Genomic DNA, 25,402 nt, shown 5'->3' on the forward strand with positions numbered 1-25,402 from the left:
GATTTTTGGTGCTAGTTTAGGGGTTAAAGCATAGGTTCCAAATTTACTTGGTCTATTGCCCCCTTTTCAGGAAAAACACAAAAGTACTCATCGCCCCTGTACTGTAGCCCACAATCCAGGCTCAGTCTGCTTTTGCAGCCCCCTGAATTGTCCCAGTGCCCTCAGAGGGTGGGACTGCCACTTTGGGAAGTTAAATGGCTGTAGGGAAGTCCTCTCCATAACCGCCCTCGTGTCTCCTTGGTTGAATTCTCTGTGGGCACTCACACCCCAGCCCCACTCCTTTGTCATCATCCTCATCGGATCCTGAAGGAGGGAGATCAAGGGACAGGAGCTGTCTGCCACGTTCATCCTCCACACCACCTGCTCACTGCCTTTTCTTCCTTCCTTCCTTCTTTTTGAAAATTTTTGGTTAGGACATTTTCTCCATGTACAGACAGGCTACTATCACAAATACCCACCTCTTTGTCACCTCCTTTTGACTGATGTTAGTAATTTGCTATACTTGTTGCATCTTTTTTTTTTTTTTTGCTGATCCATTTTTTTAAGTAAGTCATCAATCTCAGGGCATTTTGCCTCTATAGATTCCCAAATGCCTCTTTTTAAAAAATACTTTTCCCTTGAGCATCATACCAATATCGCACTTAACAGAGCCTGGCTGATCCTCAGCTGGGGCAGGACAGGGCAGTCTTGCGGTCATGGGCAGATGTGACGTGCAGCCTGTTAGGCAGGATGGAAAACCTGAGAAGGGTCACTAAATAGGTCGTGATTTACCTGTCCTCTGGAACACTGGCATACTGAACATGACAGTCTGTTTCTGTATTTTTTGACTTGGAAAGATATCTATAGCATTGCTAATTTTCTTCACAAGAAGCAAGTCTCACAATCCGGTGTGCGCCGTGGCCCAGTTAGGACTGCTGGGAGACCTGCATGGTGTGATCCCTGAAGAAGAATTAAGGATGGGTTCTCATCACTGATCTGCACGGATGCGCAGCACCTGATCCTGGGTGGCAGGATTAAGGACACCATGTTTTATGCCCCATCGTTGTCAGCACCATTTCTCTGTTTGGGTTTTCACCTGTGAGCAAACCGTAGGATGTTGCTCCTCCCAGGGAAGGGGGACCCCCATGGACATGTGTTCCCGGACTAAGGGCTTTTAGCACGCAACGTGATGTTATCGAGGTGACAACCACTAACACATGGTCAGGCCACCAGGGTTTTCGTAACAACGCTGGAAAAACTGTCTGTTTTTGTTGTTCATAAGACTTCGTTGTTCATAAGAAGGTGCCTCTGGGACCGGGCTTGCCCTGGATATTTGAAGCCTTCGCAGTGCCAAAGGCACAGAGGATACCCGGGGTGAAAATGAGAGGTAAAGGATGAGAAATCACAGAGCTGCTTCATGTGACTTGGAGGGGGCAGCTTTTAAAGCAGAAAACAAAATGGCCTTTTCAAATAATCATAACAAAAATTCTGCCCATCTCTGCTACCCTTCTCTGGTCATTCACCCAGTGAAGGTGGAGAAAAACTCACTGTGACTTGCTAACTCACTAAAGTGGGTATTCTTGTTGGTTTTGATTTTTTTTTTGGCCTGGTGTGGTTTTGTTTGACTGCTTAGGAAACACCTTCGGAAGGCTGCCTCCCGTGCCATTGCTGTACCAGCGGTGAAGGCTCCCTGGGAGTGCAGCTGTGCAGCGCTTGGCCGAAAGGCGGCGAAAGACCTGAACCAAAAGGTCTGCTGCTGTAACAATTACAGCCCCCAAATAATAATAAAACAACCCCTCTGAGGAAGTTCTACTCTGTAACATGTTGGGGGGGGGTGTCACTCTGAGCTGAAAATAGTCTCAACAGACGGCAGCTAGCAACAGTAGGCATACTGATAGGGTGGGTTGGATTGTTTTACACAAATGAAGGGAAAAAAGATTTCTTCAGCAGCTAAGATGAGCCGAGCATGCCAGATAGTGGTGAAAAGTATCCTGCCAAAAAATAAATGGACACATTGTTGCCTCAAAAAATCCAATCAGACACCACCGCCATCCCCTGTGTCGCTTGCTACTAAGAGGCAGACCTTGCTGGTGGAGGGCTTCCGTGGATGCTGGTGGGTGAGCCGTCTCATGAGGGTCAGCATTCAGCAGCAAAGACCGCGTGCGAGGCGGGCCTGTCTGGATCACGGACATTTCCACCGATTAATTTGAAGTTGTTTTGAACTGGTTGGTCTCCCTATCAGGTGCCCCAGTTATGCAAGGGAGCTTCCAAAACCATGGGAAAATGGGATACACAGATGATGGGATTTCTCCATGAGCTTTTTGAAGCCTTCACCTATATATCCACACATGTTTGAAAGTGTTTCCACCTGCAAAAGGAAGCAGCTAGATACAGACACAAATTATGTAAGATGGGTGCAAACCCAGAGGCAATCGCTGCCCTGGGAAATAGGCATTCTGCTCATTCCAGGTCCCTGGGGCCCAGGCTGTGCAGCCTCAGGACAGAACCACCGCCCCGCCACGTGGCTGTCCACCACTGGCCCCTGCTAGCCCTTGCAGCCTTCGTGTCCAGTCCCCCACCCCCGGGCTGATTTGCCATGGACCTAGCCTACCCAGTGTGTGCTGTTTCCCCAGCCCCTCAAACTGGGAGGATCTGCTTCCGTCAGCAATGTTGATGGTCTGTGTCCCTCTCGTCCCCAGACCATCCTCTGCAAATAGCATCAGTAGCAGCGCATCTTCGAATCACAGTGGCTACACTCCAGATCCCCAGCTGGCTCCCGCCGGAGGTGACCTCGCCAGCCGACTGTCCAGTGATGAGGGAGAGATGGACGGGCCAGAGGAAGCCGAGAAGCTGGACTGCCAGTTCTCTACACACCACCCCAGACCTCTTGCGGTAGGCCTCCCGTCTCCACACCGCTCTGCCTGCTTCTCCTGCCCCGAGTGGGGCAGGCTGGTGGTGGTGGGGGGTGTTCATGGTTGCTTATGGTGGTCCAATAAACACCTGAGTGTGTGGGGGCCACCACGAAGTGAGGATGCTGGGAAGTGGTGTGTGTCTCAGTGCACTTGGGAGCTGACCTTCTGGCCTGACCCTCTGAAACAGAGCCTCTGATTTCAGGCATCATCGTCTGGCTCTGGGAACTGCCTGTCTGAGCAGTGTGCCAGGTGCCAGCGCTGACTGGTGCTATGTTTTAATTGTGATTCGTGTGACCATATGGCACCAGAAGTAGTGAGTGAGTGTGTGTGTGTGTGTGTGTGTGTGTGTGTCTTGTGTGTGTATGAGAGGGGCTAGTGAAGTGTGTAGTGGGGGGGGATTGCTTTATGTCAGCATGAGAGCTGATTAACCAAAAGGGTCCTTGCTTCCATTGCTTGAGCAATTCAGAAGGTCGTTGACAGCAAAGGGGGACATGCAGGAGGCCCATGTGGGCTCTGGAGAAGGGACTGCCTTGAACTGCCCTCACCACACGAGCTCACGCAGGCCCGAGCTTTGCCGGGCTCGCCTACACTGCCCCTCAGTCACATGGGTTGTGTGAATGAAACTTGCATCAGGTTAGCCTAAGCGCCTCCTCCCTTTTATCTGTGTGAAGAAGCTAAATTCACGCTCTGCTTCTGGGGACAGGGGTTACCCGGGGCTCACCCACAGCATTCGCCTCTGCCCTTTGACCAGCAGACACAGTCAGGGACGGTGAGGGTGCCTTTGCCTCCCAGTAATAGGAAACGCAACCCAAGTGGCTTCCGGGCTGAGGCCATTCATAAGCTCACATCCCCAGAAGCCAAGAGCTAGGTGGGCCCAGCTAGGTTGGCTCTACAACCCTGGTGTCAAAGGAGAGTGATGGGAGCCTTGCCTTTCCTGCGTGGTCTCACTGCCCCTGCAACAGCTCCAGCCCCTCATTGCCACCCAGGACTAGTCTCAGCAAGATGGTACGAAAATGGAACTTGATACAGAGGTACCAACAAGGAAAAGGTACCTCCGGCATCCCAGACTCTTGAGTACCTCAAGACTTTTGTCCCACTGAAAGCTGCCAGGCCACCGTGGATTAGCTCAGCTCTGGGCCTGGGGGAGGCACCTGTGCCCATCATTTAAAATGGAAAAGCCAGAGACTTGTCCCTTTGCTTTGCCCCTTCTCTCATGACCTGTTGGTGCACTAAATCGTATTTTGCGAGGGGCACTTACTTGGGTTGTCATTCGCAGTTGGAATAGAGAAGACATGTTGGCACGGCGCCCACCTGCTGAGGGAGGGGCCAGCTCCCGTGCTGGAGCGGTGCCTTGGGCGGGTGGCTTCCTTGCTTGGCCAGGACACACTTAATGGGAAGCTAACCCTTAATGCGAAGGTGCAGGAACAGGCTGGATTGGATGGGTGGCAAGACCTTTATGTATCACACACACACACCAAAGCACAAGCGGAAACAGAACAAAGGGGTGATTCTTTCTTACATTCCCTCCCGAAAGCTCTTCCGGAAGGCTGGTTCCCGGAAGGGTTTATGGAATGAGTGCCAGTCCAGCACCGTGTCTGGGATGCTGTGCCAGGGAGCTGCCAGGAGGCCTGAGAGAGGGAGAGAAGCTGCCCTGGAGTTATTCAAGTTATAGAGCCATTTGCAGATTCACCTGAACCCTCAGCATCGTGTAGCCTTCTCAGAGGCCCCTTCTCACGGGTCTGTCTACTGGCCTTCGGTTGTCATAGCATCATAACCTAACACTGCCTTATCAAACATCCGGATATTTGTATTTTCACCATGGGTTTGGAGTGTTGTGCTCCTGGTGCCCGTGGTGTGGGGCCATTTCTTTAGCCCACACCTCTAGTATCATCTCTCCACGAGGAGGAGGAGGGGGAGGAGAATAAGGCCTTCTTGAATGTATCGTCAGGCAGCATCTCTAACGGGAACCCGCCAGGCAGTGTGTAGAGAATAGAGGAGGCGGTGGGTGTGCTGTGGGAGTCAGGGAGAAGTCAGGGCAGCCTCCCGAGTTCCAGAGCAGAAAGGCCCCATCGCGTTCTCTTGGCTGTGGTCTTTAAGGCAGCAGGGCACCAGGCCTTTCTTGCTAGGTGCCCACCAAATGGGTTCCAGCTGCCAATCCTTAGGTTAACCTCCAGTTGCACACCACTTGCCCCCCAGGAGCCTTTATCAGGATGAAGGTCATAAGCCATGAGAGTCTTCATCAGACCACAGACCTGGGATAGGCAGGGAGGAGAGAGGGGAGGAGACAGCAGGCAGAGGGACCAGCGTGAGCAGACTTGGGGCCGACCATGTTTCCCGAAGCCTGAAAGAGCTGATGGGAGGAGGGGACGAGGTGTGGGGCCTGGGAGAGGAAGGTGCTTTGCCCTGTTGGAAGTGAATGGTTCTGTCAATAGCAGGCAGGAAATGTGTGCCCAGTTGGCAGAAGACCTTAAACACAAAGCAAGCGGCTCCCGTGGCCCCATGAAGAGCAGGGGGCCTCAGTGTCCCAGGAGAGTGTGATGAGCTGATGAAATCACCCAGGCTGCGAGTGGTCGGGAGTTTTGGTTTTTTTATTTTGTTTGTTTGTTTGTTTGTTTGGGGTGGGGGTGGGGGTTTGTTTTGTTAACCTAAAATGCTAGCTCTCTCCAGAATTTAGACCTCAGTGCCCCCCGAAAATCGCATGCAGCTCTGGGATGATAACATGGATAACGACGGTCTGCAGAAAATCTAGAGCTCAGACAGAAGCCCCACAGAAATACTTTGGGCTTTCGTGCTATTTCACTTCTTCAGTTTTGAGTAGAATTGTGCCCCAGTGTGTTTTTATGCAAATGCTATCTTCTCGGCATGCTCTGTATTAGCTCATGAACCCGTAATCACAATTAAAATGTTTTTTTGCCCCTCACAGTTTTGCTCATTCGGGAGCCGCCTCATGGGACGAGGGTACTATGTGTTTGACCGAAGATGGGATCGCTTTCGATTCGCACTCAACTCCATGGTAGAGAAGCACTTGAGCTCGCAGCTGTGGAAGTAAGTGAGCAGGAGTGGGCAGCGGGTGTGCCCGGCTCGGGGATGCCCCCATCTTATCTTGGGCTGGACTTGCTCAGTAGATGTCTGGGGGCTGGCTTTTCCCCAGGCAAAAACATGATTCTGAAGTCAGGATTCCATGAGGGATCCTGAAGCGCTTTCAGCGCTCTGAAAACTTGATGATGAGTTCTCTGGGGTTCGTTTGTTTTTGGTGAGGGCGGGGGTGGGGGCAGTGGGGAGCAGGTCCTTTGGGCCTTGGTTATCTTCTACATTTGACCTTCGATAAGATCTGGTCTACTTCAGGGTGTGTTCAGGCTCTTTTTTATTGGGGCTCATAGCATGGAAGGGTAGGAATACTTTGCTTCTGTTGTGTGTTCTGTTAGCTGTACGGACACTCGCCGCCACGCTGTGTCCTGATAGCTGCGTGATTTGACGTCTGGGGACAAGTGTGTGTGGGTGCCAGCAGGGCAGGTCCTGAGCCCAGACACTGCAAAGTTGGGAAAGTTTGTCTTTGGCCCTTCCCACCTCACTAACCACGCCTCTTCTCCCTCTGCTCCTCCCTCCTCCTACCCCCCACCCCAGCTGAGCTCCCTTTCCTGATGGTCCCTTGATTCTCCTCCCTTGCATGTTCACTGGGGGCCCAGGAATAATGGAAGGAGACCCTCCTTGCTCGATCCAATGCTGTAGAAAGTCATGCCTGGTGGGGCGGGGCCCTCCCCTCCCCCCTCCTCCCCTCCCTCAAAATCAGCAGCTGCCTTTCCCACACTTGATGATAGTGGAAGGCCAGCCTTGTGGGGACCCACCCACCCCTAGAAAGGATATCACAATCCTTTAGCATGATGGATGAGTCACTTCAGCCCAGGCCCCAATGGTCCAGGTGACTGACACACACACACACACACACACACACACACACACACACACACACACACACCAGATGAGGCAAGGGAGACCTTCCCAAGTAACTGGAGGGTCCTGAGGTGCAGTATTCAAAAGTTGCCCTACCCCCCAGGCAGCTAGGGCACCCCAGTCCCTTGGCATCCCGATTCCTCAGGGCTTCCTGAGATGAATATTTTCTAGAGGGAAACGCAAAAGCTGACGCACAGTATAAAGTCGGAAAGGGCCACGAGAGAAGCTTTGTGTTCCTTCCCATCCGAGCGACAGCCCCGTGCCTGTAGGAGGCGCCCTCGGTGTTCTCGGGTCGCTGTGTTGTGTGCGAGCTGGCCGTGCTGCAGGACTGTGTTGATGTGTCTCTCCTCCCTGGTGGCCTGTCAGCTCAAGCTCCGTGTTCCTTTCCTCCTCAGGCACAGAAGCCCGAGCCACAGGGCACCAGGTCCCTCCCCCCTTTTCAGGACTTGCTTAACCAATCTGCTGTCACTGAGCAACATTGGGGCTGCCTGGGTGTCCACCCTGGAGAGCGTAGCGCCGCGCTGCCCTCTCAGCCTCGCTGCCCAAACCCCAGGCCCCAACGGGCCTGAACCCGGAGGCCTGGCAGCCGATGGGGGCATGGAAGACATTAGGAAGAAAAGGAACGGCCAAGACTCTTTTTTCTTTAACAAGCATTTAACTCTGCATCAGGAGACGCCAACACAGTATTCTCTTTCCACCAGGTCAGCATCCGGACCTCCGTGCCAGCTGGCAGGGGCGGAGGGACGCTGTCAGTCATTTATCCGCATTTATGGGCTTTTGTGTGGGACCCCCACCCCTAGGCCAGCACGCTCACTTCACCTGGGGCCCAGCCCACCAGGCAAAGCAGAAAGGCAATGCTGTAGGAGGGTGGGGCATTCCTGGGAACAGTGGGCTAGCCCCATGCCCCTCCCCTGCCCCCCAAGACCCACTTGTGAGTGAGGGAAGAGAAAGGAGAGGACAGAGAGAATGCTGAAAACTAGTCCCTGCCCCTGTGCTGGGTGTCGGCCACATGAAGATGGGGACTTCAGCCCACTTCCAAAGTGGAGGTGTGGATTTGTATTGTGTCCTTGGAAGGTCACAGAGTGAGGCAATCCGAGCAGATCTGAAGTTAGGTTGGGGTCCCCTCCACCCCAAAGCAGCCATCTGCTCTTTGCAAATAACTTGATAGTACAAGAGAAGGCCAGCTCCCCCTCCCCCACCGGCTTCTGCATTTCTCCCCAGGCCCTAGCTGGTAAGGTTGCCTCTGCCTTCAGAGCAAGGCCTCAGCCTGAAGAGGAGCCTAATGACGCTGCCCTGAAATGCTCCCCGGCCCTGTTAGGAGGGGGTGTGCAGAGCCAGACAGTTCTGAGGATGTGTTTAGACTTAAGTCCGATGGCATGGGAGTCCTTGCCCCGCATGCAAAGCCCCTGGTGGCTGGTTTGGTGTGTGGCTGCTGAGAAATCACCTGCTCGCCCGCCCATCCATCCATCTGTATCCATCCATCCATCCATCTGCCCTTGCATCATTGCAACAGAACGTCGAGAGCACCATGTGCCGTCTCGTTTATATCATTTGATCTTGAGAGCAAGTAAAGTCCTAAAATGCCATCAGGGTCATTCATCCTGGGCATCTTTTGTCTGACAGTTCCTAGGAAGCTGGGTTTCTAAAGGGTTCTACAGAACTCACCCTGAAGACAGAAGCCTGATGCCCACCCCGACCCCCACGCAGTGGCAGGTGGTGGGGAAACAGGAAAGAGCCTCGTCAGAGAGAGGAGGGTAGTGCCCTAGGAGGGGCATGTACTCTTGGGGGCTCCCTCCAGAGTCCCCTGGCATGGCAGAGAAAGGCCTTTTCTAATGGCAGAGAAAGGCCTCCCCCAGACCAGCTCCTCTCCACCCCTTCAAGCACAACTTTTAAGGAGGAGGAGCTAGCTGCTTATAGCTGAGGATTCCCCATCCACCCCGAAGGTTATTTCCACGGGGACAGAGGAAGGGGAAAGGGGTCAACATGGGAAAGAACTGGCTTAAAGACATTCACTTGGCTCCCTGGATTAGTGCCCTTTTTTTTTTTTTTTTACAAAACCTGAGCACACACTGTGCCTCGGCCCAGCCCCTAGATGGCAGCAGCACTGACCTGGGCCATGCTTCGGAACTGAAAGCTGCTTCCAGCACAAATCAAAAGGAGTTGGCAGGGAGGCCCCCGAGGGACCAAGCCGCTGCAGGTGTGGGAGGCAGGGTGTCTGCCCTAATACTCTCTCCACCCTCCCTGAAGATCCAAGATGTAAACAATGTGGCCACTGCCTCTATCCACGTTTCTCTTCCTGCCCATACCCTGGTTGACCTCCAGGACAAACCAGAGCCTCCTCTCTGCACACCTGCAGGTCCCTGCCCTCTCACCCCTTCCTTCCTCGAGCCTGGGGAAGAGCAGCCCGCCCCTGGGACAGCTTCTCTGGGAGAGAGCTGACGGGAATGGGAGCAGAGTAGGGAGCAAAAATAAATCCGTCTGGATCTGGTGAGGGACATGGGGTCCTTATCCTTTCCCGAGCCCTGGAGTCCCCACCACCCTGCAGCCATCCCATGGGGGAGTTAGGGGTGGGCAGCAAGCCCACATGGAAACGGAAGCCAGAGGGCGCTGGCCTTTGAGGGTGGCTGTGCCCATCTGAGAGAGGAGCGCAGGAGGGCGGGGATCTAGAGGACACGAGGGACCCTGAGGGCAGGTGGGTAGAGGCTGCTGCCAGGAAGAGAGAGACTGGCAGTGCACCTGTGCAGGTGACACAGGCCTCCCCCACACTTCTTCAAGCCTGGTGGACCTAAAACTGCCCATGCAGCCACCACCTCCATCCCTGCCAACGCCAGGGGCTGCAGGGGCGGGTCTTCCCTGGGGACGTGCCTGTCCTGCATAGCATTTGCCTCCCACGCGTGACCCCACCGCGGCCATCCAGCGTCCGGGCGAGGTGGCGGGGTGTTGCAATGGGGGCGCCATACGGAAGGGCCATCGTCCCGACTCTGCCATCCTCCAAGGCTTCATGTTCCATCGTCCGGGTGTGCCCCGCCACGCACTGCGCTCCGCCGGCGGCGTCGGTGCGCAGCTCACTGTGCCTCTCGCTCTTCTCTCGCGCGCAGGAAGATCCCTCCCGCGGCCGACAGCCCGGTGCCCGTGCCCGTGCCCGCGCCCGCAGCCCACATCGCCGCCCCGGTGCCGGCCTCCGTGCTGCAGCCTTTCAGCAGCCCGGGCGCGGTGTTTCTTCCCTCGGCGCCCATCAGCTCGCGGCTCGCCTCCTCCTACATCATGACGTCCGCTATGCTCTCCAGCACGGCGTTCGTGACCGCGCCGGACCCCAGCGCCCTCATGCCCCACCCCGCGGCGTTCCCCCACATGGCGGCCACCCTCGGCGTCATGGACTCGACCTTCAAGGCCCCCTCCGCCCTGTCCCCAGTCCCAGCCGTCCTCCCGGCCCCCTCCCACAAGCCATCCAAAACCAAAACCAGCAAATCCTCAAAAGTCAAAGACCTGTGCGCCCGGGGCGACGAGTGTCCGAGTAACAAAAAGAGGAAGCCGCAGCCTTCGACTTCCTCCTCCCCCGCCCCCTCCCCCCTGTCCTTGCGGACCTCCCTCCCGTCTCCGTTGTCAGGGCCCCACAAAAAGAACTGTGTGTTGAACTCCTACCAGGCGGGCCCCTGCTACGACCGCCTGCCCGTGCACAGCGCCAACAATGGGATGAGCCCACTCAGTGCCAAACTGGAGCCCTCAGGACGGACCTTGCTGCCCGGCGGCCCCGTGGACTCTGCGAGACACGTGGGCACGGTGGACGGCGGCCTTGGCCCCTGTCCCCTCTCCGTGCCCTCCCTCGCGCTCCACGCAGGGGACCTCTCTCTGGCCTCACACAATGCCGTGTCTTCTCTGCCCCTCTCTTTTGACAAGTCAGAAGGAAAAAAGCGTAAGAACTCCAGTTCTAGTAGCAAAGCCTGTAAAATCACAAAAATGCCTGGTATGAACAGCGTCCACAGAAAGAACCCACCCAGCCTTCTTGCACCCGTGCCCGAGCCCGTTAACAGCACCTCCTCTCGGCAGGTAAGGGACCCAGCCTTCCAGGGGCCCACCGGCGCCGCCCTCCTCGGGGCTGGGGGCTGGGGCAGCGGCTGCCCTTGCGTGGTCCAGTGGCTCATCATAACCTTGACTGCTATAACCGTTGTCCCCAAAGGCAGTAGCCACCCTCTGCTCTGAGAGTTTACAGAACAGATAATTTCTCTGGATTTTGTTATGTACATGGCACCGTTCGAAATCTTAACTCCTTTATTCTGCACCTCACCAAGTTTGCAGATGGGGTAAACTGAGGAACGCAGTACCCCCCCCCCACTTCGGTTCTGTATCTGGTTGGGTTTCTGAGGCTGGTTTTAGTAGAGCGTCCTGAGCCCCAGTGGCATACTGGCACAACCACAAGGTCAGTACCCCCAAACCGCTGGCTTCTCATTCCGCAGGAGAAAGAGGGTCCGTTCTCTTCCTGTCCAGAGCTACTCTCTCAGAGACCCACGGACGCAGTTCTAGTCTGCCCTATATAGGTTGGCTGGACGGCAGTGAGCAAGTGGTTAAAAGGGTTATCTGATCCCCTTAGGGTAGCCTTTAGAGGAGCCTGAGGCCCCTGGCGGGTAAAATGATGAGAAGTGAGACAAAGCCCCCACATGACCCATGCCAGTTGGCAAAAGAGAGTTCAGTGACAGTGCCCAGATGTGAGTGCGTATGGGGAGGAAAGCTGAGGGTAGGTGAGTGGTGGGACCCCAGAAGGGTGCCTGCCCCATATCCTGGAGTGCCAGTCAAGCCCAGGCTTCCTCCTTGGGCTGGGGAGAGCCCACGTGGGGTGCTCGGCCCATGTGAGCAGCTGGGGAGCACGCAGGTTGTGAGGGGCTGGCCCGGCTCTCCTCAGAGGAGGGAGCACGCTGCCCATGCAGCCACAGCTCCCACAGGCCGAGCCCCCAGCCCTATCTAGGGATGAAGACTGGGAGGAAACCGTTGCCCTGTCAGTGGCACTGTTGAGGAGAGTCCTCAAGACCTGACCATAGGAGCATCTGGCGGGGACCCGTAAATCCCCAGTAAACACCCCAGCAGCTACAGGTCGGGCAAACAGGAAGAAGGGAAACGCAGGCCCACCTGCCTGGGCACAGTCCCTCCGCTCTGAGTCCCAGGTCCAGAGGCCAGGGTGGGACCAGTACCCACCAGGCCCCACCCTGCATCTCTGACAGGCTCTCAGATGCAACCACAATTTGAGCAGTGATGAAGTGAGCAAGCCAGTGGAGATCAAACTGCACACACCTAACACTCAGGTGACGGATCTGGCCCAAGCACTTCAGATACATAAAGTGGGTGACTAACTGCCTACCGCTGTGTGCTGCCCGGTCGGACTTATGGCGACCCCACCCCCACAGGACATTGTCAAGCTGCCCCCGAGACTTTTCAAGTCAGGTGCCTTTACAGGCACACACCGCCAGATTTTTCTCCCTCGGAGCTGTTTAAACCCCCTTGAAGGGGCTTCAACTGCCACTAGCCATTCCACCACCAGGGCTCCTGCAAGTCCTCATTGTCCCCATTTGGGGCGGAGACAGCACACACAGCTAACCACCCCCACCACCCATTTTACAGATGAGCAAACCAAGGCACAGGATAGTTACGCAGTGTGCCTCCCCACAAATCGCACCACTCTCAGATCTGGGGCTTCAGCCCAGGCACAATGACTCTGGAGTCTGTGCCTTGGTGCTGAGCACGCCCTGCTTGGCTAATCGATGGGTCAGGAGCAGAGGACGTGCACAGTAAGCATGGCGATTCCGCCAGAACCAGAGACAAGGTCTTGTCGGCTTCGGGTCTCAAACTCGGGCAGTACCTGCTGCCTGTCATCGGGCCGGCGAGTTCCAGGTGTGGAGGGAAGCCTCTGGGATCCAGACTGGTTCTCTTAGGACACGAGGCGGGAAAAGCTAAGACCAGTAGGTGCTCTGGGGACAAATTGGGGACCCATTTGAGGATGTCTGGGAAACAAAGCCAGAATTTGCTGCCCAAACCAAAACTCGGGATATAAGGCTGGCACCTGCAGACACTGGAAACCTACGTAGTGGACAGGCTCTTGCTGGACCATCAGAATGGCCTCTGCAAACTGCTTAAGGTACGGAGTGGAAGGGCACCGGGCAGGGCTGTCCTTGCCTCCAGCCCATCCCCAGAGGAAGGCAGTGAGCCCAGTACTGTGACTCTCAGGCCGCACCTCAGGCAAAGCTCCCTCCTCCCCCAGCACCCAGAAGGGAGGACGACAGTATCTGGCTGTTCTCCTGCAGGCTGTGAGCGGGGCCTCCTGGCAGGGAAACCAGACCCAGAAGAAAACCCAGCCTTGGTACTAGGTCCCATGGGGTCTGAGCTAGAAACAGGATGGACCTGGGACTGGAGGGCAGAGATGTCGCCCCAGCTCCTCCGTCTGAGGACTGACTTCCCTGGTGTCTTTCAGATTGGGAAAAATAGCAGCCTAGCTTTGTCACAATCCAGTCCTTCAAGCATTTCCAGCCCAGGACACAACCGACAGGTAAGCTCCCGGGGGCAAGGGGGCAGAGCAGGTGGGCATTGGGTCAGACCCTGCTGCTTCAGTTGGGTATTCTAGTTAACAGTTTGGACTCTGGAGTCAGGCTCTCTGGCTTCCAAACATAGGCTTTCCTTCCTACTCCTTAGCTGTGTGACATTGAGCAAACCACTTAACCTCTCTGTGCTTGTTTCTTTATCTATAAAATGGGAATCATGACTGAACCCCCCCCCACACACACACACCCCACATGGTTCTTCTGAGGATCCAATTCATTTATTCACATAAAACATCGAGAAAATACCAGCACATACTGTGTGCACACAAACTGTTGGTTGTTGTTATTATTATTATTATTATTATTATTATTATGAGCCATGGTGACTGGAGAAAGAGGGGGCTTTCTGCTCCCGCAAACAAGTTACAGCCCTGAAAAGTCACGGGGCAGTTCTACACTGCCATATAGAATTGCTATGAGTCGGCATCGACTAGATAGCAGTGAGTTTGTTTTTCACATTATTATTATGATTATTTCCAACTATACAATCTTCGTTGAGGAACCTGGGTGCTTTGAACCCACCAACCACTCCCTGGGAGAGAGCGGTGGAAGTCTGCTACCATGAAGTCTTACAGCTCAGACACCTCCTGCTCTGCTTTGCCCTCTACAGTCACTGGGAGTTGGAACTGACTCACAGCATGAAGTTTTCCAGTTCACATGAACTTGGGTACATCCCTTCCCAGAGATGTGCTTTTCCCATCTGTTAATAGCACAGCTGCTGCCTCCCTGCCATGGCTATTGTAAAAATTACAAGAGATGCCCCCTGGCGGGTATTCTCCATGGCAGCTGCCCCTCAGGGCTTCCCCAAAGGCCCCCTGTGTGCAGAAGCTCCCTTTCCACTATCGGGGTGGGAATATGAGGAGACTACAGAGTTACCTACACTTGAGATGGAAGGGCCGTCACTGTACCAGGGCAGGGAGTGGCATAGGGCGTGGGGGGGTGGCATGCATGTTATATGTATGTGGCCATGTTGTTAGGCTGCCTCAGACGTGCCTTATGTTCTGGAGACACCAGATTGGAACGTGTTAGCCTTTTGCGCTTTGGGGATTGCCTACAGCTCTAGGCTCGAACTTGGGTGACGATGATGAGATGACAGTTTTGCATCAGGAGCTCGTGGATAAAGCGGGGGTCTACCCCCTGCTGAGTCACTGTGCCTGTTTTGCTGGGGCCAGGCGGGAGGCGTGTTTGCATTCAGGCACCTGGCTCTTATTTATGGCGGAACCCTGCAGCGCTCCCTGAATCCAGCTGGAGGCACCCTCTCGCCCTCACCAGGCCTGGTGTGTGCCCACAGCACCCTGTATACCTGCCCAGATCCCCACATGCCAGCCATCAGCCTTACCACAGGCAGCAGATGTGATAGTAACAATAGCTGTGCCCTGCCTGCTGTGCTAGTCTCCCCATGCATCACCTCAGTAAAACCTTTGGCCCCTCTGAAGCCAAAGTGATTGTTCACAATTCAGAGATGAGGGTGGCTGGACTAAGAGAGGCCAAGTGCCCTGAGCCCAAAGCCTCTATGGCCATAGCCCCTCTGCTTAGCATGAGAGTCCATACCCCCCCCCACCCCAACTGGGACAGTTCCCCTTGCCATCCACAGGTCATGTAGGAACGAGAAAGGAATCACGTGACCTCAGCACCCTTAGACATACAGTGTGCTTCGCACTGCTACCCCCTTTGCCCAGGGCAGCTGCCCGGTGCCGTGTCCAGGAGGCTGTTGTTATAGGTGGGCACACTGCGGTCCAGGTCATGAACCCTTGTGGTGGGCAATCCCCAAGGTACGGTTCTGAAAGAAGCTTTTCTTTTCTCTCCTAGAAGACCACAAACAGAACGAGCAGGATAAGGACTCTCCCGTAGGGAGACTGCAAAGAAGCCACTTCTAAACCAATCCCTGGCCACCTGCACCCACCTGGAGGCCTTGGCGAAGGGTGGGGGTCGGGGGTGGGGAGAGGCCACATCCTGTGCCCTGCCTGTGGCTCTGGCCTTTCTTCTTCTTCTTTTTTTTTTTTATAAAAATTGACCAATTTGTTGTTGTTGTTGTTTTAGTTTTGAACAAAAAGGGGGGGAGGCAAAAAAAACACGTGAATTTGAGATTTACAGAAAAACAATAACAGCGTTTTGTTTCCATTGCCTTTCCTTTCATTTGCCACCAGTTAATCATTCTTCCAGTTTTTTGGGGGGTCACCCCTCCATCTCCCTTTGCTGCTGCTGCCCCCTCGCTCTGCTTCAGCCATCGAGGGCAGACAGGATAGTGTGTCAGTGCCAGGCGGCCATCACCTGGAAATCTCACACTTTCGTTCCTCAGCCTCTGCCAACAGGGTGCTGGTGCCAGGGCCCCGGCCCGGGGTGCAGACAGATTGGGTGGGGTGCCCACAGCAGGTTCCTGTGGCCCATGTATTATGAGCGAAGTGGAGAAGAGCAACCAGTGACTGAGAGCTTGCTGTATACTGCCATGCAGCTTCAAAGGAGAGATTGGGGCAGGGGCTGGAATGGACCTTGGGGCGGGGGGTGACAGGAAGCCTAATGTAGGGGACCCCTCCAAAGATGGTGAGAGCCAGGTGATTGTTAGGAATCCACACGGGAAGCCCTTCCCAGGCCCCAGTGCACAAAATCCCACAGCTGAACCAGCAGGGAGGAGGCTCAGGAGATGGCTGCACGAGGTGCCACCAGGAGGCTGCCCAGGAGGACACTGCAGGTCTCCAGCTGCCCTCCAGGGCCAGACAAAGAGGAGCAGGAGGGGAGGCACCCAGGGAGGACTCTTCTAGAAGGTGGGGTGGTGTGTCCAACCCCTGTGAGAATCAAGACTAGCATTTCCCACCAACCTCCTTGGTTGGGTCACAGGGGCCCCCAGGATCAGCACCCCCATAGATCAGCTTACCCTCATCATCGGATGCTCCAGACCAGATGCAGCCCCTAGAAGAAGGTGGAGAGACCCCGCAGCGATCACACTGGAGTTTGGAAAGAAAGCATTGCAGTCCCAGGAGCTCCTAACCAGGAAAGGATTCCCACTATAAAACAGGTTCTACACTGCTCACCCAGAGTCCTGGGAGGCACTGTGGATAAACACGCATCTGCTACCCAACTGGTCAGGGGTTCACACCCACCTGCCGCTCCTCAGGAGACCAGAGGGGCAGTCTGCTTTAGTGAAGGTGACAGCCTTGGACCTCCCATAAGGCAGTTCTACTCTGTCCTATCTGGCCACGAGAAGTCAGAATCAATTCAGTAGCTACTAATCACGCACCTTGGCACACGTGACCCAGCTCACGTTGTTTAAATTAACAGCGCTACCCACAAGAGGTTTTGTTTCATGAGAAATGAGTGCCACCTTTGCAACTGGGCACAGCCCCACCCCCCCTGAAGTATTTCTTTTCTTTCCCAACCCAAAGATCAGACGACTGTTGAGTTTCATCATGTTTGAAATTCACTGGAATTTGCAAAGACAGGAGACAGATGGAGTGGTTTGCATCAATGGAATTGCACTGATAGGACTACTAAACTTTTTAATATAAAATGAAGATTTTTTTTTTTAATCAGGAGTTGATATTAGGTACCAGGACATGCGTTCCAATTTCACTTTTATTTCTACAGTGTTAAAAGTGCACTTATATGCTGGTTTATTTACGTCTTAGGGAAAAGACTGCAAATTGAAGGGAAGATTGTAACTTTCTTTTTAAAATACAAAAAGTTAAGGCAGATTTTAAGACTTATAAATGTTTAAGAAATTATAAACAAGGTTAGACCCTTTGGGAAAAAATTTAGAAGCTATTCTTAAAGTAAATTTTTATAGTGTTAATTTTGTAATAATTTATGTTTTACTATATTACAGAGCTAACTGACCATAATAGTTTCAAGAACAATATGAAACTTAGGAAAGTTGAAGCAATGTTTCTATTTTTAAAATGTTCTTTGAATTGTTTTTATTGTACATTTCTTCAGACTGAAAACTATGTACATATCTTGGTTATTTTTGCACAATTTTGGTCTTGTTCGGTTTTAGCGGTCTGTTTTTTATAATTTATTTTGAGTTTTAAAACTTACAGGAGTAAAACAAACAAACAAAAATCTCAGCAACAAATAACCCTCTGACTTATAAACTCTTTATACCGGAAGAGGGAAAACCAAGGTTGTGAGATTACATGGCTGCTTCTGAGAAATTACGTCTCAAGGGGGACTCACGGAGCCATTCATTTGCTTCGAACGTTTGCGCGCTCTGCACGCTTGTCTTGAATTGGAAGCTGGAAGAAGAGGCTCCCCCACCGAATGCTGCTTTACATTGTGAAAGACTGGCTTGGACCAAGGTGATGACAGTTCTGGAAAACTGAGCAAAAAAAAAGGGAAACCCCATGGTATTTCTTCCTCCATTGTCACCCACAGGTTTACTTTAGAATGATGTATTGAAAACTTGCAGCTTGAAAAGTGAAATGCAAATAAAAGGCTTTGTTTTGGTTTGTTTCCATGGAGCTAAACTCGACCAGCCTAAACAGCATTAGTAGTGTGATAGGTTTTGGGTACTTCTGTCCTGTACAACCCACTCAGCCCCTCTCTCCCAGCCCCACCCCCAACGGCTCACCCCCTACTTGCCTGGGGATCTGGTGACTTGTCTGCAGCCTCAGAGGCCCCGAAGCGCTGGTTGTTCCACATCCCGCAATGCAAAGACCTGCCAGCCATAGAAAAAGGAAAAGAAAAGCGACTTGGATAACGTGTATGCCTTCTTTTGTATCAATGTACCAGTTGTAAATAACGCTGATCGACCTTTGTAGAGAATAGTTTATACAGCATATTCTATTACTGCGGATTCTCAGTGAACTCTTGTTTTAAAAAAAAAGGAGAAAAAGAAATTTTCTATTTACACCTTCTATTTTGTTATGCTGTCGGCCCACGGCACTTTAACAAAACTCTGTGGGTTTTCCGTAAGCTGGTCAGTCATGGGGTATATTCAATAACTCTTGTTGCACAGACGAGAATTTGCACCTGCTCAATTGTCCTTTCCTACTACCGATTTTAGAAACTTTTTCGAGAATTTTGAAGAAAGCATGTCCAATCATTCTAAACAAATGCCACACTTGCGGAAGCAGGTTACTTTTCTACGACCCACCTTTTGTAAACACTAAGTATTTTCCTTCTTTGTCCCGCACCTTTATGTATTAGCGCCGTCAGATAGTCCATTCCATGCCTGTGATGAGGTAAGCAGAATCAATGTCTAAAATAGGTGTAAATAGTTAATTCTGTGGCTTACAGTTTTACAAAGGAAAGAACAAACATGTATCAATTGATACTGCCATGGTTCACCAGGCCTGGGGACATTCTCCAGTTAGCAGACTGTTTAGTTTTGGTTTGGTTTGGTTTTGCTCTTTTGTTTTTCGTAACATGGCTTTGTAAATAAAATAATTTATATGTTTGTAAAACAGTCTTCTGGTTTTTATCAAATTCAGGCTTTGGGGCATTGTGAAGCTTTTGTTTTCTTTGGGGTTCAGGTGTTCTTACTAAAAGTCTTCCTTTTGAGGTAGGGCCGACAGCAGCAGAAATGAGTGCATTCAATACGCATGCGCTCTCTCCGTGCCTGCCCCTGAGCCAGGCCCTCGTTGCTCAATGATGGGAAACAGACACAATCCCAGCTGCTCTCCGTAAGGAACCCAGGGGGGAAACAGGAAGTAAGTAGACACAATCAAACGGGTAGTTACAGATTGTGGCAAATGCTATGGTGGAAAGGATGGAGTTCTGTGAGCGGGAGAAATAACAGGAGACACCGGAAGGGAGTCTGATTGGCCAGGTGGCCAGACTAAGGACAGCTGGGTCCGTTCTTGGAGCCTCCAGAAGGTCTATTTGGGATGGAGTGGGACTAGAGAGGTGGACAGAAGGCAAGGTAAGAAAGAAGGTCTTATAGAGTAAGGATGTTGTGTTAAATTCTCGGGAATCCTTTCAAGGGCTTTCACGAAGGGTATGGCATGATCTGATTGATCTTAAAAAGTCCACTCGAGCTGCTAGGCAGAGAACCAGCTGTAAGTGATTGCAAGAGGCCAGAGAGTGGTGCTGATGACGTCACCGGGGAGGATGCTCGGTGATAGGAAGAGCAGTGAATGGAGTCAAGATAGATTTTAGATTCTGGCAAGGTTTGCTAGTGAACTGGATGGAAGACGAAGAGAATGGCTCCCAGGTCTGTTTAATCATTTGTGTTGAGTCGAGATGCTAGTTCTCCAGATAAAACCAGAGGAAGAACAGGTGGGGGTGGGGGGAGGGAGGAGGCAGGGGGGAAGTTGGCGAACAGGAGAATTCTGTTTTGCTCATGGATGAGGTTACTGTGAAACCCCAAGCTACTGTGTCAAGGTGGCAGGGCACACACATGGGGAGGTCTAGGTTGGAAGCAACGTTGAGGAAATTTCTAGTGTGTGGTTAGTATGTCGAGCTGTGATTAGGGCTGTGAAATGCAGAGGGAGAAGAGCAGGTGTGTAGAAGTTGAGCAGAAATAGAACCACTGGCAAGGAACCCTAAGATGAAGTCTTTACAAAGAAATCCAACAGAAGGTGCCCTGAAAGCCAGGACTCTAAGGTGCTTCAAGAAAGGAGCGGAGTTGAGTACTGCCACAAAGTGAAAAGTAGAGGCGACCCTGCGTCTGCAGGGCTGCAGTGTGGGGGTCATGTGGGCAGCCTGCGGCTGCCGTACAACTTACACAACTTCATGGCTTAAAAATGTATTCTGTCAGAGCTCTGGAGACCAGAGGGCCAAATTCAAGGCTGTTGAGCCTGATAGCTGCGTTTCTTCTTGGAAGCTAGAGGAGTTTGGGGCTGGTTGGTTTTGGGGCTCTTGCAGCTCCGTGCCTGCTGGCAGTCCTTGGTGTTCCTGACCCGTCCACATTCAAGTTTCTGCCTCCATCTTCACACGGCCTTGTCCTCCATTTCGCCAGGATCTTTCTCTCACAAAGACACTTGTCACTGGATTTAAGGCCCACACTACATCCAGGATGATTTCATCTTGAAATCGTTTACTTAATTGTACCAGCAAAAAACAAAGCAAAAAAACCTCTTAAAAATAAGGTCACGTTCACAGGTTAGGGGATTATGATTTGGATAGTTTAACACCCCTCCCCCCCAAATTAAGCCCATTGCTGTCAAGTCAATTCTGACTCATAAAGACCCTACAAGACAGTATAGGACTGGCTGGGCTGTCGTCTTTCCAGGGCTGGATGCTTTATGGGACCATTTCTCTCCAGATAAGTGGCTGCTGGGTTCAAACTGCCAACCTTTTCATTAGCAGCCAACTATTGAACCAGTGCAACACCAGGGAGCCTTTGGCCATATTTTCAAACCCGCTGCTCTGCCGTCAAGTCAATTCCATCTCACAGCGACCCTACTGAACAGAGCAGAGCTGCTCCATAGGGTTTCTGAGACCAAATCTTTATAGGGGCAGGCAGCCTCAGCTTCCTACTGTGGAACACCTGGTGGGCTTGAACCAGAGTCTGAAATTAGCCACCAAGGCCTAATCCACTGCTACTAGGGGTACTTTTCCACCTACTACAATGAATTTAGCAAAACAGGGGTAAAAGATTGGGGGTTGGGGAAAACCCAAAGCAGCTGGAGTTGTTTGAAAGGTGAAAGAGCTGAGCAAAGGAATTTAGTGTGTGTAAATAAATCTTACAACAGTTAGAACTGTGGTTCTAATGCGGCGACCCTTTCACACAGTTCCTCATATTGTGGTGAACCACCCCCCCACCATAAAATTATTTTCGTTGCTACTTCATCACTGTGATTTTGCTACTGTTATGAATCGGGCAACCCCTGTGAAAGGGTCGTTCGACCCCCAAAGGAGTCGCCACCCACAGGTTGAGAACCTCTGGGTTAGAAGCACATGCAGACTCAAGGGGGTCTCTGAGGTTGGTTACTGTTGGCTGTTCCTGGAGGAATGACTTCATTACAACTCGCGTGCTGGTGAGACTGTTCAATAACGAGGGCGTTAGGTAGCTAGAGGCAGAACTAGGGGTTGTCCCTTACATGCCAAAACCTCCCTCCTGCCTTACAGGAAGTTGGAAGCTGCTTAAGGCTAGAGGGCAAGTTCACATTCAGGTCTATGAGACAAGGAGCCAGGACACCTGGGTGGGCCCCAGTCTGGGCCAGGTGAGCTTAATTCAGCCAGTGGGGTCAACCAGTACCGTCCACCACGCCTCCTAGCAGGGGCCCCTGAAGAGCCAAATTCAGGAGCCCACCACCTTCTTTTCCAGTTGCTCCTTGGCACTCTGGCTTCAGGACTCCATGTGGGGACTGAAGTGCCCTGAGGGTGCTTGTGTAAAACCTGAAACTCCTTCTATCCTTTATAAAAACTTGCTTGGACCACAAACAAGGCTTCCCTGTGAATTCTTTTTCCTGCTGAAGCCAAGTATTTCTAACCCGAGAACCCTAACAAAGGGAATGTTGAAGAAGGGGAAGGGCTGTCCAGTTGCCTGTGGAGGTGTTGACCATCACAGGAAGAGAGACGATTCCTCCTGGGTATTCTAGGGGAAAATTTGCTTGTAGGTTTGCTACTAGGAAGATGAGGACATCTTCCATCGGGTGGTTTCCATGTTCTCACTCAAGCTGAGCCTGCATGAGAGTATGAAGATGTTTGAGGAGTGGAAAGAATGACATCATCCATAAAGAAAAGAGTCTGTCGGATGCTGTCAAGAGCACGTTTGAGACTCCTGGTCAAGGAAAATTCTAGAGTGGAATACAATGGGCTTCCAGAGTGATTTGAAGACACCAAAATCTGAGAAAGGCCCCTTGGGGTCTAGGGGCTAGGGGAGACTGAGGCAAATTTCTCATCATTCAACCCACGTGCATATTTTCATTACTGTGGAGTGTAGGGAACCAGAGGAGGCAGATGTGCAGCTTGCTACATAGTGGGCCCTTTGAATAACTTCGTAAAATAGGATCTCCCACAGTCACAACTGTCAGTATGGTGCTTCAAGTGCCAAGGAAGGTCCTCTTTCAGCTGTTAGTGCTCTGAGCGCTTGGTACATGATGGGCTGCCCACCACTGTAGTGATCTGGGCCACTTCTAGATCCATTTCACCAAAAAAGTGGGGAGGGGGGGGAGGCAAAACCCCTTGCCAGCTAGTCAGTTCTGATTCATCGGGGTGGGGGACCTATGAGTAAAGTGACCAGATTTTAACATTGGTAAAGCGGGACACCATTGACCGGGGGTGGGGGTGGGGGTGGGGATTCTTGATTAAAAATTTGGTTCTCCTGCCGTTCCCTAGCTTGTCGTGCATTCTTTCCAAAAATTGGGACTTTTTAAAACGCCACAGGACACGGGACAAATTGTTGAAAATCAGGACTGTTCCGCCAAAAGCAGGACGTCTGGTCACTTTACCTATGAGACAGAACAGAACTGCCCGTAGAGCTTCCAAGTCTGCAAATCTTTACAAAATCCGACTGTCACAAAGATGAGCTGACTGTCGAGGGCCTCTGGATGCTTCTAGTTAGCACATTTTCCAGGGACAGCAGAGATTCAAGGCCATGACCACCTGAGATACGTTGTGGGGGAAAAAAGCCCAAGTAGACCATGTTGTTTTGGCAGAAACCAATCGGCAGCTTGGAGAGAGGTCAATGGAACCCACGGTGCTCTCGGCCTGACTCCACTAGCGCAGGAAAGTGGGCACTTGGAATTTCAGTGTCGGTTGAAGTTCTAGAGCCTGCAGAGCAAACCTCTTTCTTCCTTAACTAATTCCTTGCTGACCGGAGATGAAGGAAGTTCTCCAGGAGAACAACTGTCGCCTCCTGGAGCATGGAAAGCACAGAAATCACTCCATCAACAGAAGAGATGCTCAGGTCACCCTCCTTTAAGAAGGAGCAGTGCTGTTTTGTTCTCAGCACACACACAGTTTCAGACCCAGAAATGCAAAACAGACCATTCTGTGGGCTGTGACCTGTGGACTGCTTCTCAAAGCCACTGTCCTTCTCAGAGGTCTCTCTCTAGTCTGGATGCCGCTGCCATTGGCTGGTCCACACTATACAGACCCCAAAGCAGGGCCAGAGTCACGTCCCATCTTTGGCCCACTCAAAGGGTTAAGTATTTAGGTGGCCTGAATTCAGAACTCACTGCTGTCAAAAGTCCATTCTGACTCATAGAAAGAGGTACATATTCTATGCCTTGTCCCTTCACCCAAGAAACAAACAACAAACTTCCAAAGGCCTGGCTTAAACAACAGGGGGAAATTACACCCTACGCATGTCAGTAGTTTTTCAAATCTCCCCAGAAGCCATCAGAAGCAGGAGTCCTAGTTGGTCCTGGGGACCACAGGCACCTGCTTTTGTCAGTCACTTAGTTTGCCCTTTCCCTTCCCTGCTTCACCAAAACCGAACTCGCTGCCATCGAGTTGATGCAGACTATAGAACAGGGTAGAACTGCCCCCTGTGAGTTTCTGAAGCTGTAACTCTTTAGGGGACTAGCGAGCAAAAAACCAAACTTACTGCCATTGAATCAATGCTGACTCATAGTGACCCTCTGTGGGTTCCTGAAACAGTGTTTATGGGAATAGAAAGCCTTCTTTCTCCCCTGGAGCTACTGGTGGTTTTGAACTTCGGACCTTGCAGATCACAGCTCAACACATAACCACACCACTATGTTACTGAAATAGAGAATATGCCAAAACAAAAAAATCTGTTGACGAACCCACTGCAGGACAGAGTAGAAGAGCCCCCGTTCCACAGACGTGATTTTCAGGGAAGCCGACTGGCTTATCTTTCTCCCTCAGTCATTGGTGGGCTTGAACCTTTCAGTTAGCAGCACTGCACCAGTAAAAGGCCAAAACCCATTTGCAGAGTCCCCACATAGAATTTCTTCTGCTACTGACCAGGGAGGTGCAGTTTGCCCATAGCCAAAGTGCCTTGGGAAGGGGACTATCCTCAATAGTCTCCAGTCAGCCCAGGGAGAGGCCGGACGGACGTCTCCCTTAGTGGTAGTGTTAGGTAGGCCAGCATAGGGCTGGGGGATGTCTATTAACACGTGCCCAGAGGGCCAAGCTAGGGAAACAAACATGCGCACCGCACATGTTCAGGGTTCCAGCCGGTAGGCAGGGGTGGGCGTGAACTTGAATTGGCTCACCTAGCCAGGTGAATTCAATTCAGCCAATAGGGTCGATCAGGGGTCTTCCACCACGCCTCCCTGTGGAATCCTTGAAAAGGCAGAAGCCCAGAGACGGGAGAGAGAACTTAGGTGCAGGGAGCTTTGGGACGCATTGCAGGACGCTGAGCTGCTTCCAGCTAGGCCGCATGTCCGGGAGGAGCCCCTTGGGTGCCGTGTAAACCGGAAACTTCTTCTAACCCTCATAAAACTCACTTTGATCACGAACCCGACTTCGGCGAGAATTCTTTCTCTTGCGGAGCCAAGGACCGAGGTATAAATCTAGCTCCAGAGAGATCTAACAGTAGTCATGCCCTGCCTTGGTCAGAAGGCCCTGGGTCAATTTTGTAAGCCCTTCTAACGTAAGTGTCCCAATTAGGGTCCCATTCCTGCTTCTATCGTGCTACTTGTAACTGATGTATCCATCTGCCGCCAATCATGCATATGTGCATTTCCTTTGCCCTCCCATGCCCTTTTACAATCCATCTCAGCAAAACACTTGGAGGCCATGATGACCACTTGTAAATGGTCTCCCTCATCCAGATGATGCAGCTGTGTCTTTGTCCTGCTAAAGAGTTAATAAATGCTCTCCTTAAATTATATTTGAGATTTGGGATCTTCACCCTAAACCACTGCTTAGGGGCTCCCCCTGGTCACTCATCCTGTGATTTCAGCAAGTGAGGTCTCATTCACTGGAACCACACGAACTGTGCCCAACACGCACCCACTCCACACTGACTTAGGGGATAAAACCCCAAGTAAAAGCCGTCCTCAATTTAGCGCTCCCCGCCGCGGGATGTTGACGTCATACGTACGCGACGGGCGGGAGAGTGGGCGGGGCTCCGCCAGAGGCGCGCGAAGGGCGGCGGGAAGGCTTGGTCGCTTAGCAACG

At 52.2% G+C, this 25,402-nt stretch overlaps 1 protein-coding gene across 5 annotated transcripts in view; it reads left to right on the forward strand.

Annotated features, from left to right (window-relative positions):
* The window catches only part of ATXN7L1 (ataxin 7 like 1), a 277,172-nt gene extending 259,307 nt beyond the window's left edge, over positions 1-17,865 (forward strand). For 4 of the 5 annotated variants that reach the window (XM_013004689.2, XM_045288834.1, XM_045288836.1 and 1 more), the window contains 6 exons: positions 2,679-2,871; positions 5,815-5,936; positions 7,238-7,543; positions 9,941-10,889; positions 13,300-13,374; positions 15,236-17,865. In XM_013004689.2, the coding sequence (XP_012860143.1) occupies positions 2,679-2,871; positions 5,815-5,936; positions 7,238-7,543; positions 9,941-10,889; positions 13,300-13,374; positions 15,236-15,277 (1,687 nt within the window). In that variant the 3' untranslated portion in view covers positions 15,278-17,865. The remainder of the gene's footprint in view (positions 1-2,678; positions 2,872-5,814; positions 5,937-7,237; positions 7,544-9,940; positions 10,890-13,299; positions 13,375-15,235) is intronic. The other variant, XM_030885230.2, reaches the window with a different exon arrangement.
* Positions 17,866-25,402: the final 7,537 nt, after the last annotated feature.

Source organism: Echinops telfairi, unplaced genomic scaffold, assembly GCF_000313985.2.
Source record: "Echinops telfairi isolate 266 unplaced genomic scaffold, ASM31398v2 ScPeMD7_23;HRSCAF=83, whole genome shotgun sequence".
Lineage (NCBI taxonomy): Eukaryota > Metazoa > Chordata > Mammalia > Afrosoricida > Tenrecidae > Echinops > Echinops telfairi.